General features: G+C 47.0%; 1 protein-coding gene across 5 annotated transcripts; it reads left to right on the forward strand.

Annotated features, from left to right (window-relative positions):
• Positions 1 to 58: 58 nt before the first annotated feature.
• On the forward strand, positions 59 to 17733 carry JOSD1 (Josephin domain containing 1). 5 transcript variants are annotated; one of them, XM_007975778.3, is made up of 5 exons: positions 59 to 114; positions 466 to 1283; positions 13903 to 14031; positions 14198 to 14392; positions 15337 to 17733. In XM_007975778.3, the coding sequence occupies exons 2-5, from the start codon at positions 1099 to 1101 to the stop codon at positions 15434 to 15436; spliced, it is 609 nt and encodes a 202-aa protein (XP_007973969.3). In that variant the 5' UTR covers positions 59 to 114; positions 466 to 1098; the 3' UTR covers positions 15437 to 17733. The 5 variants fall into 5 exon arrangements, with proteins under 5 accessions (XP_007973969.3, XP_007973972.3, XP_007973971.3 ...); XM_007975781.3 differs by having other exon boundaries at positions 77 to 176; XM_007975780.3 differs by lacking the exon at positions 59 to 114 and adding an exon at positions 117 to 218.
• The last annotated feature ends 1032 nt before the right edge of the window (positions 17734 to 18765 follow it).

Raw genomic sequence — 18765 nt, forward strand, 5'->3', positions numbered from 1 at the left:
CCGATGACGTCAGACCTACGCTAGGCGTGACGCCACTGCTGGGAGGAGCGAGGGCGGTGCCAGAGGGCGTTTCCGGAGCACGCGCCGGGCGGGGGCCGGTGACGTCGGGCTCAGGTGCGCGCGCCCGCCCGCGCGGCCCAGTTGGCGGCCCGCACTCCAGGTGGCGGCCGTCGGCGGTGAGGGGACGCCTGGCGTTGAGCGGTCCCCACGGCGTTGGGGTCTGCAGCCGGGGGCGCGGCGGGAGGGCGTCTGGGCCTGCGCTCACGTGACGGGCGGGGAGGTTGGTGTAGGGGCGGCGAACCGGGTGGGTCCGGGCTCAGGAGCGCGAGGCTGACTGTCCGGCCCCACCCCTTGCGGGCCAGCCCGTCGCCGCGCGGAAGGAACCTTCCCTCGGGCAGGGGCCGGCCCCGCCGCGCACTTCCCGCGCCCGCTCGCCGGTGACCGGAGTTGTCTCTTCCTCCGCAGGGCCGCGGCCAGAGGGCGAGAGTCCGCGCCTTCCGAGGGAGCCGCGCCCTGCGGGCCCCACCGTACCCAAGGGGATGGAGGGCTGCCCCCGAGGCCCCCGCGCGGCTCGAGGTCCCACGCCTGCCGGCCCGCGCTAGCTGCTCGACTCGTGCGCGTTATCCACCACCCAGGCCTTGTCTCCCGAGTCAGTGGCGTCGTGGTTCGAAAGAAATGGAAGAAAAGGAGCGATGTGACCGATGGTGTTCGGTCCTCCTGCTTTGAGGCCTGGCATTTGCAGAGGGAAACAGCAAGAAAATCGTGGGGAGTTTTGAGGGGGGTGGGAGGGAAGGGTGGGGAAACGGAAACAAGGTCTTACATTTTATGGGTTTTTTTTTTTTTTTTAATTCTGCGATTTGACAGTGGTAGTAAAATGAAAGTAATCCAAAAGTTATTTTTCTATTGAGAAGAGAAAAGAGGTGGGTTTTTTTTTTCCTTTTGATTCCAGTCTTTTCTCCCAGTGACAAAGCATAAATCATGGACACCAGAGAATAAAGTGGACCTCAGGAACCCGGAAAAGACTGAGAAGGTTACATTCTTCTTCTGGAGGGAAGAGTAGGGTGTTTATAGCCATCTCTGGAACCTAAAACAAAAAACATGAGTTGTGTGCCATGGAAAGGAGACAAGGCCAAATCTGAATCATTGGAGCTGCCCCAGGCAGCACCCCCACAAATCTACCATGAGAAACAGCGCAGGGAGCTTTGTGCCCTCCACGCCCTCAATAACGTCTTCCAGGACAGCAATGCCTTCACCCGGGATACGCTGCAAGAGATTTTCCAGAGGTAGGGGACCCTTCTCCTTGGCATCTTGATACTTAACTGATATTTCTGGATTTCTGTGGGTGGGACAATGTCTCAGTTTCATAAACCTTTAAATCTATAGGTGTTAGCTAGATGCCATTAGCAGGTATGAGGGACACAAGACAGGAAAAGATACTACCATGTATCGGGCACTTACTGTGGGCTAGGAAAGTGCTCATATTCTCGGCTGTGTTTTCTTGAGTGATCTGCTCAACAATCCCGTGGAATACGTGTTAATACGTGGTGTTATTTCCATTTTACTGATGAAGACACATTTAGTTCCGTACTTTGCTCAAGGTAACAAGACTTGGAGCTGGGGTTGAATTCTTACATCTATGCTGTTGACCACTATGCTAAATGCCTCTAAAGTTCTGCTGCCGAGGAGTTGAGAGTCTAGAAGTGGGACCCGATACGTACACGTTCAGTCGCCTGTCATCAAAGGTGGAATGTGGTGACTACCACAAGCAAGAGGTATACACAATGCTCAGCTTTTCTGTGAGCCCTGTGCTGGCAGTGGTGCTGTTTGTACATTGCTTTGTGTAGCCCTCCTAACAGTCATTTCACTGCCTGTATTTTACTGATAGAAAGGTCAGGTAATATGTCCAAATAGCTTCTAAATAGCAAAGTTATAATTTGAAGTTGACTCCAGATCGCCTCTTTCTCCTTTATTCTAGATGGCCTTTCTTACCCATTTAGAACAAATGCCACCCCACGGGTTAGTAGAGTTTCAGCTTTTGGCCAAGCACGGTATAATCCCAGCACTTTGGGAGGCCGAGGAGGGCGGATCACCTGAGTTCAGGAGTTTGAGACCAGCCTGGCCAACATGGTGAAACCTTGTCTCTACTAAAAATACAAAAATTAAGTCGGGTGTGGTGGTGCACGCTTGTCCCAGCTAGTCGGGAGGCTGAGGCAGGAGAATCTCGTGAACTCGGGAAGTGGAGGTTGCAGTGAGCCGAGATTGTGCCACTGCACTCCAGTCTGGGTGACAGGTCTCAGAAAAAAAAAAAAAAAAAAAAAAAAGCTCAGCTTTTTTCTCTTTGCTTTGATTTTCTAGAATTACTTTAAAGGTTTTGAGAGTCAGTTCTGTGGTGTCTTGATGGACACAACAGCATATCTGCAGTCCATAGCAACTCAGATGGTGATCTTGCCTGATGACCCCAACTAGAAAGGGTTAGGCCCACACAGTCCTCACTGCAGAGAGGCTCAAGCGTTCTTCAAGCAGTACATATTGACAATTCCAGAAGACCTTTTTCTTACTCTCTTAGCTTGGAAATGGAATTATTGCCATATAGGGACCAGAATTACAGCTGGTAGCAACCTATTTGGGGTGATTTGTAAAACACAGGTATGGACCATTTGCCCTGAAAGAGCCAGAGGCCTACTCTTAGAAGAATGTTAATCCCCAGATGCAGACAAAACTATAATGAGAGTAATTATTTTCCAATGCCAGTAGTAACCAGAGTAATGCCTTACCAGAGTAAATATGTTATTTGCATCATGGCCATTATCTGGCAGCAAGTAGAATTGACTTTTCAGGACGTGGGGTACTGGGAGATAAGATAATTTGTTTCAGATCATCAGGTCTTGTCACTGAAAGGAGAACCTAGTACATTGGACTGCTTCCTTTTGGCCAGCCGTTAGTATTTCTCCTACTCCTAATCAGATTTGCAAATTATTTCCTGATCTAAAACTAGGGAGAAGAAAGGACTCAGGGTGAAATACCTGAATGTGCTTAGTACTGTGTGATATGTACAGACAATCTTGCAACAACCTCACCAACAATGAACTTAGGAAACTAGGATTCATTTTAGGCGATTTGCCCAGTTTCACCCACTAGTAAATAAATTCCAGAAACAAGATTCTGTGTATCCAGTCACACTCTGGTAGAAAAGTTTTCACTTCTGTACATTTGGCCCCTGATCTGACTATGGGAATAATGATGGGATCACTAACACGTATGAACACTTGGTGCAAAGCACCATTCTGAGTGCTTTCCTTGTGTTCACTCAGTCCTCATACTGATCTTCCAAGATGGATTCTGTTGCTGCCCATTTTTCCAGATGAGGAAATCATGGCACAGAGAGTTCATAGCTGTTGATGGCAGGATTTGGCCCCATGCCTTGTGACTCTAGAACCCGCCCCACTAACCGCTCTCCTGTTTCTCGAGTACTGGAAGGGCCTGTAGAGTGCTGTCAGTAGCGGTTCCTCCAGCTGCCGAGCTGGGCCAGTACTGACATTCTGGACTATGTTCATCAAGCGTGTGTGGATGATAACAGGAGTTTCTCAGCTGTGTTCTCCTGAATACAAGAATGGTAAATATTTGCTAAATGCCCACATGGAACCAAGATCCTATTCCTTTTCAAGCTTTGGCGAATTGTACTGCACTCCCCAATTCTAGCAGCATAATAAAAAGATCCAAAAAGTGCTGGCGGAGGCCGGACGTGGTGGCTCAAGCCTGTAATCCCAGCACTTTGGGAGGCCGAGACGGGCGGATCACGAGGTCAGGAGATCGAGACCATCCTGGCTAACACAGTGAAACCCCGTCTCTACTAAAAAATACAAAAAACTAGCCGGGAGAGGTGGCGGGCGCCTGTAGTGCCAGCTACTCAGGAGGCTGAGGCAGGAGAATGGCGTGAACCCGGGAGACGGAGCTTGTAATGAGCTGAGATCCGGCCACTGCACTCCAGCCCGGGTGACAGAGCGAGACTCCATCTCAAAAAAAAAAAAAGTGCTGGCAAGCCAGCACGTAAGGGCATGTATTCTGTCCCAATTCCAGAAGTGGAATTCTGCGTAGAGTATTTTATATTGAAACAATGTGTGAATAGGTAGGAACAAAAAATAAGTGTGAAAGGAACCTAGAGGAAAAAGCAAAGGGAGAAGAGGTGAGGGAGAGAAGATGGAATTTTTTAAACAAACACTGACTAGCTGCCTGCGGAGTGCCAGGCACTATGAGGCACCACAGAGAAAACAAGTCGAACAGGCCTCAGCCCCTGAGAAGCACTTCTCAGCTATCCTTTAACCAAGCCTTGAGATTAGATTTAAGTGAAGTTAGAACCCTGGCATTTAGAGCAATTAAAAAGTGAAAAGTGATCGATTTGGACCTTAGCAGAAATAATTCTGTGCTGTTTTAAAGTGTGGCTAGTGAATGGTAGAAATGGGAGGGAAATGTTGATAAGCACTATTTGTTGAGAGGAAGTTCATCCTAGCAGTTGAATTTTAGCCAGAAAAAAGAAGCAAAATACAAAAGCAGGGTGGAGTTTCAACAGAGTTGTGGATATGAGATGATTCATGCTTAGAAATGAATAGGAACTCAGAGCTAGGCTAATGACTCAACATGGCGGCAACAAGGACAGGGAAGAGAGGAGTCAGGTGTGTCAGAGGCTTGGTCCAGGATTTGAACATAGTGGTAACATCTGCAAAAAGAGGTCGTTTGTTTAAAAAGCATCTGTTTTCAACCTGTGAAATTGGAGAAAAGATAAACTGGGCAAGTGTCATCAGTGTATATGTATACAGATGTAGATATTCGAGCTCATCATTTTATGTAAAGAATGTGGGCCAGGCACAGTGGCTCACCCCTGTAATCCCAGCACTCTGGGAGGCAGAGGCGGGCAGATCACCTGAGGTCAGGACTTTGAGACCAGCCTGGCCAACATATAACAAAACCATGTCTCTACTAAAAAAAAAATCAGCTGGGCATGGTGGCGCACGCCTGTAGTCCCAGCTACTCAGGAAACTGAGGCAGGAGAATCACTTGAACCCGTAAGGTGGAGGTTGCAGTGAGCCAACATCGCACCACTGTACTCCAGGTTGGGTGACAGAGTGAGACTCCCATCTCTCAAAAAAAAAAAAGTGTCTAAGGTTTGAAAAAAAAGGGTCATAGAATCAAATTATATGATTCTCAGAGGCTGAGGCCTGTTCGACTTGTTTTTTCTATGGTGCCTCATAGTGCCTGGCAGTCCGCGTAGATCAAATTATATGATGGCAGCTTTGCTAGGTTGTTTTGAAAATCCTCAGGCCTGAAACATTTTCACTAGACTCATCCCAATTTTTAAGTGATCTGATTCTTGCATCTAGCTCTGCATTCCTCTCCCAAATAGGATTTTTCCCCCCACCCGAGATGGAGTCTTGCTCTGTCTGCTCAGGCTGGAGTGCAGTGGCATGATCTCGGCTCACTGCAACTTCCACCTCCCGGGTTCAAGGAATCCTCCTGCCTCAGCCTCCTGAGTAGCTGAGATTATAGACGCCCACCACCACGTCCGGCTAATTATTGTATTTTTAGTAGAGACGGGGTTTCACCATGTTGGCCAGGCTGGTCTCGAACTCCTGACCTCGTGATCCACCCACCTTGGCCTCCCAAAATGCTAGGATTGCAGGAGTGAGCCACCACGCCCAGTCTTGGATATTTAATATTAAAATGTATCCAGGGCTGGGCTTGGTGGCTCATGCCTGTAATCGCAGTACTTTGGGAGGCTGAGTTGGGTGGATGACTTCAGCCCAGCAGTTTGAGACCAGCCTGGGCAACATAATGAGACCCTATCTCTACAAAAAAAATTTAAAAATTAGCTGGGCATGGGGGCCTGTAGTTCTGTAGTCCAGCTACTTGGGAGACTGAGATGGGATGATCACTTGAGCCCAGGAGGTTGAGGCTGCAGTGAGCCATGTTCGTGCCACTGCACTCCAGCCTGGGCAAAAGAGTAAGACCCTATCTCAAAAAAAAAAAAAAAAAAAAATCTAGGCAAAAAGTAGCTTGGTATCAAGGGAAAAAAATTTAATGAAAGTTGGAAGGGACAAAGAGATTGGGGATATTGGTGAATGACTAGCATTCTCTACCACAGAGGGTGACTGTTCCAGCCTCCCCATCACATAGTCCCTGAGCAGGTGGAAGGGGCCACATTTAAAAGTGGGTGATTATAACTGAGAAAAGTTGTTGTTCAGTATTAACCTCTAGAGACTTGAATTCTCTTGTCCAAGGGCTCGGCAAACGTGTAGTAATAATAGCTAACACCTACAGATTACTAATGTGTGCCTAGCTCTTTGACCCATGCCTGGTTTAGAAACATCAGGAAGTTCTGAGCCATATTTTCTGATGTCACATCTCTTCAGATCTGATAAGGAAAGAAAGAATTAGGGTGGGGAAAAGAATCTTGATGAAATGTCTTCCATTTCCTTTTTTCATTAGTATCTAAATTCATCACCATAGTCAGACATAGTGGAAACCATGAGAGAGGAACAGGGACTTATCTGAGGACACAGACAGTGGGGAGACCTGGACTAGAGCCCGTCTTTTCACTTTTTTTTTCCTGAGACGGAGTCTCTCACTCTGTCTCCCAGGCTGGAGTGCAGTGGCACGATCTCGGCTCACCGCAAGCTCCGCCTCCCAGGTTCAGGCCATTCTCCTGCCTCAGCCTCCCGAGTAGCTGGGACTACAGGCGCCCGCCACCATGCCTAGCTAATTTTGTGTATTTTTAGTAGAGATGGGGTTTCACCATGTTAGCCAGGATGGTCTTGATCTCTTGACCTCGTGATCCGCGTGCCTCGGCCTCCCAAAGTGCTGGGATTACAGGTATGAGCCACCGCATGCGGCCCGTCTTTTCGCTTTTACGTCACTTCACATCTCATGGCTCTGACTTCTGACTGTGATGACAGAAGTGAGAGGCTCACTTTGTAGCCCAGAATTTCTTTTTTTTTTTTTTTTTGTATTTTAACTTTTATTTAAATTTAATTAAATCTAAATAACACGCAGAAATTGGCTGCCATATTGGACAGCACAGCTCTGAAGAGTTCAGTGGGAAGTGTTTTTGTTTATCTGTGAAATAAATCTGCCTCACCTACCTCACAGAGGTGTCTGGAACAAACAAGGTGATGAATGTGAAAGGACTTTACTCACAAAAGGGATCTGAAAAGACAGCAGTGTGAACTGAGTGGGCTTATTCATACAACTCTTTATATATATACATTTTTTTTCTTTTTTTTTTAATTTTTGAGTTGGGGGGGTCTCACCTTCACCCAGGCTGGAGTGCAGTGGTGCAGTCTTAGCTCACTGAAACCTCTACCTCCCAGGCTTAAGCAATCCTCCCACTTCAGCCTCCCGAGTAGCTGGAACCACAGGCATGTGCCACTATGCCCAGCTAATTATTTTATGTTTTACTTTTGGTAGAGATGGGTTTTGCCATGTTGCCAGGCTGGTCTTGAACTCCTGAGCTCAAGTGATCCGCCTGCCTTGGCCTCCCAAAGTGCTAGGATTATAGGCGTGAGCCACTGCACCTAGCCTGTTAATATTTCTGTTAAATGGTGCTTGCCAGGCTGTTTTGATCTGTTTACATTTCTGTGTCTCTGATTTGACCCTGAGCCCTTTGAGGGTAAGAACCAGTAGGACTGTTTCACGGTTGTACCCCCACAGCCAGTGGCTGGCATGTAGCTTGGTGCTCATGTTCAAGTGAATGAAATGTCTGCAGTCCAGAAGGGACTCCTGGCAGCAGGATCCGAGGTTTGTGGTGAAAGCTGGGTGGGCAAAGAGAAAGGGGCCGAGGGGAGGAGGCAGGTCAATACGGTGGTGAGACAGAGTGAGGGCTTCTGCTCCCCCACTCAACATTTGAGACCCATCCAGAGAGAGCAGGGAGCCAACTCCTGAAGCCAGGAATACTTTCACACAACAGAGTATGAGGCTTGTGGGAGATTAATTGAGAAAGGCTGGTCAGAGGAGAAATGATCTACTCAGCACATTCTGCTCATTGAGGAAGGCCAAATTGATCTTAAAATTTCTGCCTAGCCAGGGTTCTGGGGGTGGGTGCTGTGGTTTCCTTTGATTTGATTGATGGTGGCGGGGTTGAAGGTGATTCCTCAGGCTCTCTACCCTTCCAAGCCTTCCTCTGCTCTTCTGGCGAGTGGAAGAGGGATTCTAGAAACTCGCCAACAGAACATTTGAGGAGGTCACTGTCTGGATTATTGTTTTCTCCACTCATGAATGACCAGGAATCACTGTGGGGGCTGGGTGTCCTATTTTGCATGAATTTAAAAGAAACTTTATTGCTGAAGACTCTCGGCTTCTGTCCCAAACTGAGTCACAAGAACTTGATTTATTTTACTCCGCACCCCTCTGATTGCTTTCTGAGGGTCCTTCCGCTAGAAAGAAATTACACTGTTGGAAAATCAGAGAGGAAACTTCGCAGTTCCAGCCTGAAAACAAAAGCAGGCGTGCAGGCATCTCTTCAACCCTCTCTCTCCCAGCGGAGGGACACTGGGTCAGCTCATGCAAGAGTCTACAGAGCTGTAGCCCAGAATTTCTATGGAAATCATTAAGACAGTCCTGAACAGGAGTTTGCCAAGGAGTCTCAAGAATACTTTCCACTGGAATCATCAGGATCCCATGGAACTCAGTGGGACTGGTGTGTTGAACTATCCAGAGCACTGTTCAGTATTGTTTAGGGTAGAGGCGAATCCTAGCCCTGCCACTCACCAGCTATGCCTGACTATGCAAGTCACCATAACCTTTGCACCTCAGCTTCCATGTTTATGGTATCAAGATGGCTGGAAGTGATAAAGCCCGTAAAAGCAGTTAACACAGTGGCCACTTGATTACTGTTAAAAGTACAAGCAAGTGCTAGTATGGTGAATACACTTGGTGGGCCCCACTTATTCAAATGACCATTCCTCTAGAATGAGATGGAAGCTACTCTCAACATTTCCTGTATTCAGATTGCCCAACATGTGTTGAGTTGCCAGTGCCTGGCTGTGAGGGATATAAAGAACTATCCAGGAATTTAGTGTTTGATTGAACATATATAAAATAACTGAATTCTCCAACAGTTCTATAAAATAGTAATTATTTCCATTTTTACAGGCAAAGTAACAGGCATGGAGATTAAATCTCACAGTTAGTGTTGATGGTGCTTGGATATGAACACAGATATGTATGGTCCTCACTCTCCCTCCTTTTTCACAGAGGATCCAGGGAAGATCCTATGGAAGAGATAGGGTGTGAAGAAGCTGTAGGATTTGGCTTGGAACAGGAAATAGGATAAAAGAATAGAGGCTGCTGGCACAGTGGCTCAAGAGGGAGGCTGAGACAGGAGGATCAGTTGAGCCCAGGAGTTTGGGGCTACAGTGAGCTACAGTCACACCACTGTAATCCAGCCTGGGTGACAGAGGAAGAAAAAATAGAATAAAGGCCATATGATCATGGTGCCTAAAGTGCAGTAAGCCCAATGAGAGGGATATAGCTGGCCAAGTGGGGCCAGGAGGTATAGAACTGACCAGCCAGGCAGTTGGTACCATTGTCAGTTCCTGTGTATACAAGGGGAAGTGAATTGATGCCTTGGTGAATTTGGCAGGAACATAGAGGCTGAATTGGTGGAAGGAACACTTGGAAGCAAGGTGATCAATTTAGAAATCTGTTTCAAAAGTCTAGGTGTGAGGTGAGGAGCCTCTGGTTAGGAGAGAGATGGAGTGGTAATAGGAACGGATTTGAATCCAAGACAGAAGATGAAGGACAGGGAAGAAAATTGGAACCCTGGTTCTATAAGTTATACCTCAAAACAAGTGTGTGGTAAATTTGTTTGGAAACTAAAACATATTTTATAACCCCTTGCCTTGAGACTGAAGGTGAAGATTAGCATGTTAGGGACTCCAAGAATTCTGCAGGAAACCCATTTACCTACTTGGTTCATTCAGCTGTTACTGTATTGGCTGCCTTCTGGAATCCTCTGTTAATGAACATGGAAATGGCATCTCCAGGAGCACTCTTGGGAAGCGCTGCTCTAAGGTTTGAGCCTGGTAGGGAGTTTGATGGTGAACAAGGTAGAAGACTCAGCATTTTGTTGGAGCCGTCATTCATGTACTGGTCAGAGACTTCACTGAAAGGAACAAGAAGCTATTAGAAGCTTGGGAAAGGGAAAAGAACCAATTATATCTGGGACTAGCCCTTCTTTCATATGTGTTCTTTTTTTTTTTTTTTTTTTTTTTTTTTAAAGACAGAGTTTTGCTCTTGTTGCCCAGGCTGGAGTGCTATGGCACAATCTCGGCTCACTGCAACCTCTGCCTCCCAGGTTCAAGCGATTTCTCCTGCCTCAGCCTCCCGAGTAACTGAGATTACAGGCACCCACCACCACACCTGGCTAATTTTTTTGTATTTTTAGTAGAGACAGGGTTTCACCATGTTGGCCAGGCTGGTCTCAAACTCCTGGCCTCAAGTGAGCCTCCCACCTCAGCCTCCCAAAGTGCTGGGATGACAGGCGTGGGCCACTGCACCTGGCAATGTGTTCTCATTTAATCCAAATGTGCAAGAACCCATGGAGAGCCTTTGTCTTTTTAAGCTATGTTTCAGCCCCAGGCCTCAGGGACATACCTGGCCTCTCCTCTTTTCAAGCCCCCACTGCCTGCCACTCTGATTCTTGGGTCCTTGCTGTAAGATAGCAAAGCGTTAACTTTGGGTTCAAATGAATCCAGGGTTGGATCCTAGTTCTGTCACTTGTAAGTGCTCATGGGAGGTCAGTTAAAACCACCAAACCTCACTTTTATGGACCTATACAATAGAAATAATTCACATCCTCATAGGTTTATTGTGAAGATTAAATGAAATGCAAATTAAAGTACCTTATCATAGTGCTTGGCACAGAGGTTTTTCAATAAGTGGTAGTTATTATTAGAGGTAAGATAAAGTTTGGTTGCAGATTTCTTTGCTAGCCCTGGAGATGAGCATATAAGCCCTTTTAAGAGTCAGTTACTAGGCCGGGCGCGGTGGCTCAAGCCTGTAATCCCAGCACTTTGGGAGGCCGAGACGGGCGGATCACGAGGTCAGGAGATCGAGACCATCCTGGCTAACACGGTGAAACCCCGTCTCTAGTAAAAAATACAAAACACTAGCTGGGTGAGGTGGCGGGGGCCTGTAGTCCCAGCTACTCGGGAGGCTGAGGCAGGAGAATGGCATAAACCCAGGAGGCGGAGCTTGCAGTGAGCTGAGATCCGGCCACTGCACTCCAGCCTGGGCCACAAAGCGAGACTGTCTCAAAAAAAAAAAAAAAAAAAGTCAGTTACTAATGTTTACAAGGAAAGAGAAGGATAACAAAAATAAACACTGAACATTTCAGCAAACATTCCTTGAGCACCTGTCTTGTGCCAGGCACTCTTCAGGCCCTAGCAATGTAGCTTTCAGATAAGTCAAGGCCCCTGCTGTCAGTCTAGTGTAGAAAAACAGACCAATGAGAAACCCATCTGGTAGTGACAGGGCTATAATTAAATCAAAAGGTTGATGTGAGGTGGTGACTGGGAGAAACTTATGGTTGGGTGGTCAAGAAAAGGCCTCTCCAGAGGTTACAGTGAGCTGAGATGGCTCCATTGCACTCCAGCCTGGGCAACAGAGCCAGACTTTGTCTCAAAAAAAGAAGAAGAAAAGAAAAGGCCTCTCTATGGCAGTAACATTTGACACCCAAACAATAAGGAACTACAGAAAGAACATTCCAGACAGCGGGAACAGTGAGTGCATGAGTGCACAGTGAGAAAAAGAGCTTTGTTTTTAGAGAACAGTAAGAAGGTCAGTGTAATAAAAGGTAAGAGATGAGATCTGCAGGACCTTGAGGGCCTTGCAGGCCAAAGGAAGTAGTTTAGAGTGTATTTAAGTGCTTTAGGTGCCATTGGAAGGTTTTAAGCAGTGGCAGCAGTATGTTTGTTGTTTTTAATTTTGGGTTTTTTTTGTTTTTTTTTTTTTTGAGACAGGGTCTTACTCTGTCACCCAGGCTGGAGTGCAGTCATGGCTCCCCACAGCCTTAACTTCCCTGGCTCAGGTGATCTTCCCACCTCAGCCTTCCAAGTAACTGGGACCACAGGTACATCCCACCATGCCCACTTAATTTTCGTATTTTTTTGCAGAGACAGTGTTTTGCCATGTTGCCCCGGCTGGTCTCTAACTCCCAGGCTCAAGCGATCCTTCCACCTTGGCCTTCCAAAGTGCTGGGATTGCAGGCATGAGCCACCACCCCCAGCCAGGAGCATGGGTTTTTTTTTGGTTTTATTTTTGTTTTTGAGACGGAGTCTCACTCTGTCACCCAGGCTGGATGCAATGGTGCAATCTTGGCTCACTGCAGCCTCTGCCTCCTATGTTCAAGCAGTTCGCTGCCTCAGTCTCCTGAGTAGTTGGAACTATGGGCGTGCACCACCACACGTGGCTAATTTTTGTATTTTTAGTAGAGACGGAGTTTCACCACGTTACCCAGGCTGGTCTTGAACTTCTGACCTCAAGTGATCTGCCCACCTCACCCTCCCAGAGTGCTGGAATTACAGGCATGAGCCACCGCGCCTGGCCAGGAGTATGTTTTATATTTGAAAAATACCAGTATTGCTGGGTACAGTGACTCACGCCTATAATCTCAGCACTTTGAGAGGCTGAGGCGGGTGGATCACAAGGTCAGGAGTGAGACCAGCCTGGCCAACACAGTGAAACCCCGTCTCAACTAAAAATACAAAAATTAGCTGGGCATGGTGGCGGACGCCTGTAATCCCAGCTACTTGGGAAGCTGAGGCAGGAGAATCGCTTGAACCCAGGAGACGGAGGTTGCAGTGAGCTGAGATCGCACCATTGCACTCCAGCCTGAGCAACAGAGCAAGACTCTGACTCAAAAAAAAAAAAAGAAAAGAAAGATAAAAAATACCAGTATTTTTGCTGTGCACAGAAAAATTTAAAAAACACTTTACAAGGTTTCTTAAGTTTTTTAGAATTGACATCCTTGGCCTAATGTCTTGATTCTTTTCTGGAGATGGCATGTAGTAGCCCCTTGAAGATGCACTTTATGTCCTGAGGAACTCACCACACTTCCGTTTCTCCCCTTCACACAAAGCCCAAAGGTATTCCCCTTGAACCCTTCCTTCAAAATGGCCTTTCCTCAGCTCCTGGCCTGACAAGTTTATGAAAGCAAAATAATAGGATTAGAAATGCCTTCAACATGGACCCTGTCTTGAAATACAGACTGGCTAAAGAAGCCTGGAAGTAAATGACTTCAAGCTGGGTGGGCAAACCAGTGCTGCATCTGTGTTTTGTTTGCTGGGCACAACTTTTTTTTCAGTTCATTTATTGGGTATTTTAAGAAAAATTTATTCAAGTACCACACACACACACACACACACACCCGCCTTTAGATGGGTCATGCATTCCAGTTTCACATAGGCCTCACTGCTTTTTATTGCCTTAGGTCCAACCCCAGTTTATACATTTGTGTCACCTGTCTAGGCTCCTGTATGCCTTTCAGTATTTAATGATTACCAAGTGTACATGCCTTAAATAGAAAGCAGGAGTGACAACAGTTACTATCCATGCAAATGAAAATATTGAATCCTATTTTCCAGTGTTGAAAAAAAGGCTTGCATGAGGCAGGAAGATCAGTATCAGGAGGAAGACTGCAGAAAGGCTGCGGGAGGCTGGGATTTCATAAGTGAGGCTCCTTCGTGGAACAGTTACAAAATAGTTAAGTAGAAGCCAGGGAAATTTCACTTGAATGTGGGGAAACTAACTTCCAGGAGCAGTGATGTAAAGTGCTCTCCACCCCCGGTAGTGCAGGGTCAGGAGGGGTTAGCCAGCCCAGCAAGTCTCAGCCTCCTCTTTTCACATTGGTAGGTTGTCTCCAAACACCATGGTGACACCTCACAAGAAGAGCATGCTGGGAAATGGCAACTACGATGTGAATGTCATTATGGCAGCACTTCAGACCAAAGGCTATGAAGCTGTTTGGTGGGACAAGCGCAGGTAATCTGAATCAGGCTTGACTTGATGGAGAACAGCACGGTTGTGGTATAAGCTTTTAGTACTTGGGCTCATGGCATGAGTGGGGAGGTAGCCATTTGTGGTATTACAGCCAGGGAACCTTGGGAAGTGTGCTGCCTCAGAGTCTGCCACCATTTCTCCCCTGCAGGGATGTCGGTGTCATTGCCCTCACTAATGTCATGGGCTTCATCATGAATCTGCCCTCCAGCCTATGCTGGGGTCCACTGAAACTGCCCCTCAAAAGGCAGCACTGGATCTGTGTCCGAGAGGTGGGAGGGGCCTACTACAACCTCGACTCCAAACTCAAGATGCCCGAGTGGATTGGAGGCGAGAGTGATCTCAGGTAATCAGCACCTGTTGTGACTAAGGCGCTAGGCTGCTTCATTTCTTATGTTGGGGACACTGAGCTCATCTCTGGTTATTTAACAAAGGAAATGAAATTCCTGTGCCCTTGGGTTCTCTCCCTGCCTTACTTAGAATCATAGAATCATAGTGTCTTGGACCTGACCCTAATCTTCCATGGCCCATCAGTACTTTTAAGTCCTTTTGGTAGGGAAGATGCACAGCCTGAGATACCAACCTTCTGGTCTGGTGGGGCTGGCATTGTAATGTTCTCTCCATTTAAGACAACTGAGACAGTAGTTGCCAGTTCATAGAAAGGAAGACAGACATTCAGGCCAAGGAGGACTGAATTTCCCTAGGACCACAGAACATTTATAAAAATCCTTTAGAGGTGGTGGCTCACGCCTGTAATCCCAGCACTTTGGGAGGCCAAGGTGGGTGGATCACCTGAGGTCAGGAGTTCGAGACCAGTCTTGCCAACATGGTGAAACTCCGTCTCTACTAAAAATACAAAAATTAGCCAGGCGTGGTGGTGGGTGCCTATAATCCCAGCTGGTCAGGAGACTGAGGCAGGAGAATCACTTGAACCCACAAGGCAGATATTGCAGTGAGCCAAGATCATGCCATTGCACTGCAGCCCAGGCAACAAGAGCAAAACTCCGTCTCCAGACAAACCAACCAAAAAAAGTCCTTTATAGTACTTTGGGTACTGTTATTCACAGATCCAGCTACTGTTGGCAGTAACTATAAGGATGAGCAAAAATTCAGGTTGGAATTTTAAGTGGAAAGATTGGAGGGCAACCAAACGTGGACCCCTCCAAAACCAGATGATTACAGGAATGTGTTTTGGGCCGCCACGGGTATAGTGAGGTTTCAGGTGACTTTGTGGTCCTGAGACTGGAATTTGCAACTTGACAGTATTTCATTTTTTCTGTCTTTCCATAGGAAGTTTCTAAAACATCATTTGCGAGGAAAGAACTGTGAACTCCTGCTGGTGGTACCAGAAGAGGTAGAGGCTCATCAGAGTTGGAGGACTGACGTGTAGCAGTTCTCCCCAACCTCCCTCTCACCTCAGCCCCCTCAGTCCTCTGTGATGTGCTGTGGCCTCTACAGTGGGTCTGCCCTTCCCACTTCCCCAAACATCTCATCGGGTTTTTCCCCTTCAGATCTGACAGTGCAATAGGACAGACGTGTGGACTGTTGTAAGAACTACCCCATGTTTTGTTCCTGGGCAAGGAAGGTAGGAGCTCTGTGCACTCAAGGCCAGCAGTCACAAACCCTTGTTTTATTTAAGAGAGGAGAAAGTGGAGCGGGGAGGGAATCCTAGCTTATTTTCCCTTTTCTATGAGGACTTGACATAGGTTCTGCTGAGTTGTCACTGCTGCTCCACACTCACCTAGAGATGCTGCCTCCACTTTCCGTCCTGTCTGGGTCTGAAAACAGTGGGTCTGAAGATAGTGCACACAAAGCCCATGTGACTGGTTTGAAGGACCCAGAGCATAAAGGTCTCTCAGGAAACCATGTCCAGAACCCTAGCAGCGGTACAGTGAGCTGTCTCCAACCCTTATCCCCGGGTTTAAGGGTGGTTTATGGCCACACATGGAGGATTTTTGTTGTTGTTGTTGTTTTTTGAGATTTGAGTTTCACTCTTGTTGCCCAGGCTGGAGTGCAATGGCACGATCTCGGCTCACTGCAACCTCCACCTCCTGGTTCAAGCAATTTTCCTGCCTCAGCTTTCCGAGTAGCTGGGATTACAGGTGCCTGCCACCACACCCGGCTAATTTTGTATTTTTAGTAGAGACAGGGTTTCTCCATGTTGGTCAGGCTGGTCTCAAACTCCCGACCTCAGGTGATCTGCCTGCCTTGGCCTCCCAAAGTGCTGGGATTACAGGCATGAGCCACCACACCCGGCAGAGTTTTATAATGAAAACTTAATTAATGTTCTATGCTAATATTCCAGTATGAAGTAAGATACTGAACAGGATGTGGCTAAAGCCAAACTGGGACAGCCACGGGGTGGCTTGGTTTCTTCACTCCAGTGTTGTCCCTACCATTTCGCAACATTGATTTAGGAGGCTCTGGGACAAAAGAGAAGCCAAAGAGCAGTTTTCCCAGTTTACTTACTCTGGCAAAATCAGAAAAAAAAAGTCTGCCTTTGACATCAAATTCCACTAATTTGGGGCAGAGTTGGGTGAGGAAAGTATTGTGAAGATAAGCTGCTTGGAATAGGGACAGCCAGAATTCAGTAGACGCTCTAGGCTCAGAGGCTGCCACTATAGTGCCAAGCTCCGGTTGGGTGGTTCTGTACTGTATGGATGGAATAGGACCTGGGTTGGTCATCTTTATGTCATTTCCTTTATGTATCAATGGAAGTTCAACCTGCCCCTACCTCTTGAAATAGTTGTAGGCCACTATTCTCTTGTAACTTTAGAAAACAAAAGAGGAGAAATAAGTATACCACACGCATGTCTCCAGAGTGGATATGGTTGCCTCAAGGCAGGTGGGCAGGCAGGGGTGACCCGCTGGCCCTCAGATCAGTGATCTCAGTGGGTCTGAGAGCTGCCCCCCTGGCCAGACTTTTCTCCAGCAGCAAAGCCATCCTGGGGCTTGCATGTTGATCCTGAGCAAGCTTAACGGGGTGAAGCTGAGGCTTTCTCCCCCTGTGACTGGAGTGCATGTTGACACCAGCACTTTTTCTGCACATGTATCTTCAATCCAACAAGGCCATTTTTTTTATGCTGAGTAACAGGCCACCAAGCGGCTACTGCATTATGTCTTCTCAGCAACCGGCCGCAGTCTCTTCTGCACCATTTTCTACACCAGACCTGCTTGGCACCACAGGGAGCTCTTTCCCCACCCTGTACAATGACATTCCAACCACCACCAGCCAGACGTTACAGCCAACCTTGCTGATTGTCACAAGCAGGACCTTGGGGCCACTGGCACTGTCAGAAATAGTAAGCCATTTCTTGGGAAGAGGAGGAAACTCCTCTCCACAAATCTGCTTGGGCCTGTGCAAATGGCACTTCAAAGAGTCCCCATGCACTTGGAGTCCGTGAGCCAACGGGATATGCAAGGACGCTTAAACATTTCAGGGCTGGTTTCTCTGTTCATATCCAATCCTGGTGCTTAGGAACAGGGACCCATGCTGATGCCTAAGGGCAAAAAGCCCCACTTCCTTTAAGGAAGTGAACAGGCCTGACCCTGATGCCCAGTAACGGGCAACCCTAGGCTTTTTGTTTTTCTTGCTTTTATTCCTTTTTGTTGTTGGCCTTGTGCTGGGTTTGTTTACAGAAGATGTATTTTGTTTAACCAAATATTAAAAATGGAAAACTCCGTGTATGTCTCCTTGTCTGCCTGAGTTCTATAATTGTGTAAAGAAAAATAAACTTAAGTATGATGCTGTTTTAAAAGGAATTCATTGCCAGCATAAGTCATCTTTTAGAGACATCATGCTTTGATTAAATCTTTCACCTGAGAAATTCAGACAAAATACTCACTGAAAAGGGATTTGGTTCAAAAGATGTCCCCAAGACATTTTTCAGTACAACTAATCTTGACAGTTTGAATAATCCATGTAAGTACAAGTTTGTACCACACTGGTGACTAGTGTTTTTCCCTAGTTAACAAGTGAAAGATCATACATCTGCCCAGCGGGCCTGGGCCCAGCCTCACTTATCCCGAGCACACAGCAGCAGTGTTCTGTAGTTGGATTGCCCGGATTTGAATCCAGGTCTAGCACTTAACTCTGTGGCCTTGAGCAATTACCTTTCTGTGGCTGTTTCCACTTCCGTAAAATGGGAACAATACCACCGAAATTGTAGTGTTGGTTTATCTAATAAATAATTCACATAAAAGGTTTACTCTGGCCGGGCGTGGTAGGTGACGCCTGTAATCCCAGCACTTTGAGAGGTCGGAGGCGGGTGGATGGCTAGAACTCAGGAGTTCAAGACCAGCTAGGGCAACATGGCAAAACCCTGACTACCAAAAATACAAGAAACTAGCTGGGCATGGTGGGCGTGTACCTGGTAGTCCTAGCTACCCAGGAGGCCAAGTTGGGAGTATCACCTGACTCTGGGAGGTAGAGGTTGCAATGAACCCAAATGACACCACCTGTACTCCAGTTAGACCTGGTCTCAGGCAAAAAAATTCTGTCCCCCTTCCCTATTCCCCAGAAATCAGTATTATGTTATTCCCCACAAATACTTTATAAATTACACAGTGTCATAGACTAAAGTAGTACATAGACCCAATCCTTTGTTTTAGGCTGCTGGATCTCAAAGTGACTGCCTAAATTCAGGGCAAAGATTGCTATGAAGTACTTGGCTAAAAATGAATTTTTTCACTTTTGGAAACAATTTGGGCCTATGGGTG

This window comes from Chlorocebus sabaeus, chromosome 19 (genome assembly GCF_047675955.1).
Source record: "Chlorocebus sabaeus isolate Y175 chromosome 19, mChlSab1.0.hap1, whole genome shotgun sequence".
NCBI lineage: Eukaryota > Metazoa > Chordata > Mammalia > Primates > Cercopithecidae > Chlorocebus > Chlorocebus sabaeus.

Coding starts and splice junctions, on each gene's coding strand:
- JOSD1 (XM_007975778.3), top strand. CDS start 1,099: ATGAGTTGTGTGCCATGGAAAGGAGACAAGGCCAAATCTGAATCATTG. Junction 1,284..13,902: donor CTGCAAGAGATTTTCCAGAG/GTAGGGGACCCT, acceptor TCACATTGGTAG/GTTGTCTCCAAACACCATGG. Junction 14,393..15,336: donor GGAGGCGAGAGTGATCTCAG/GTAATCAGCACC, acceptor GTCTTTCCATAG/GAAGTTTCTAAAACATCATT.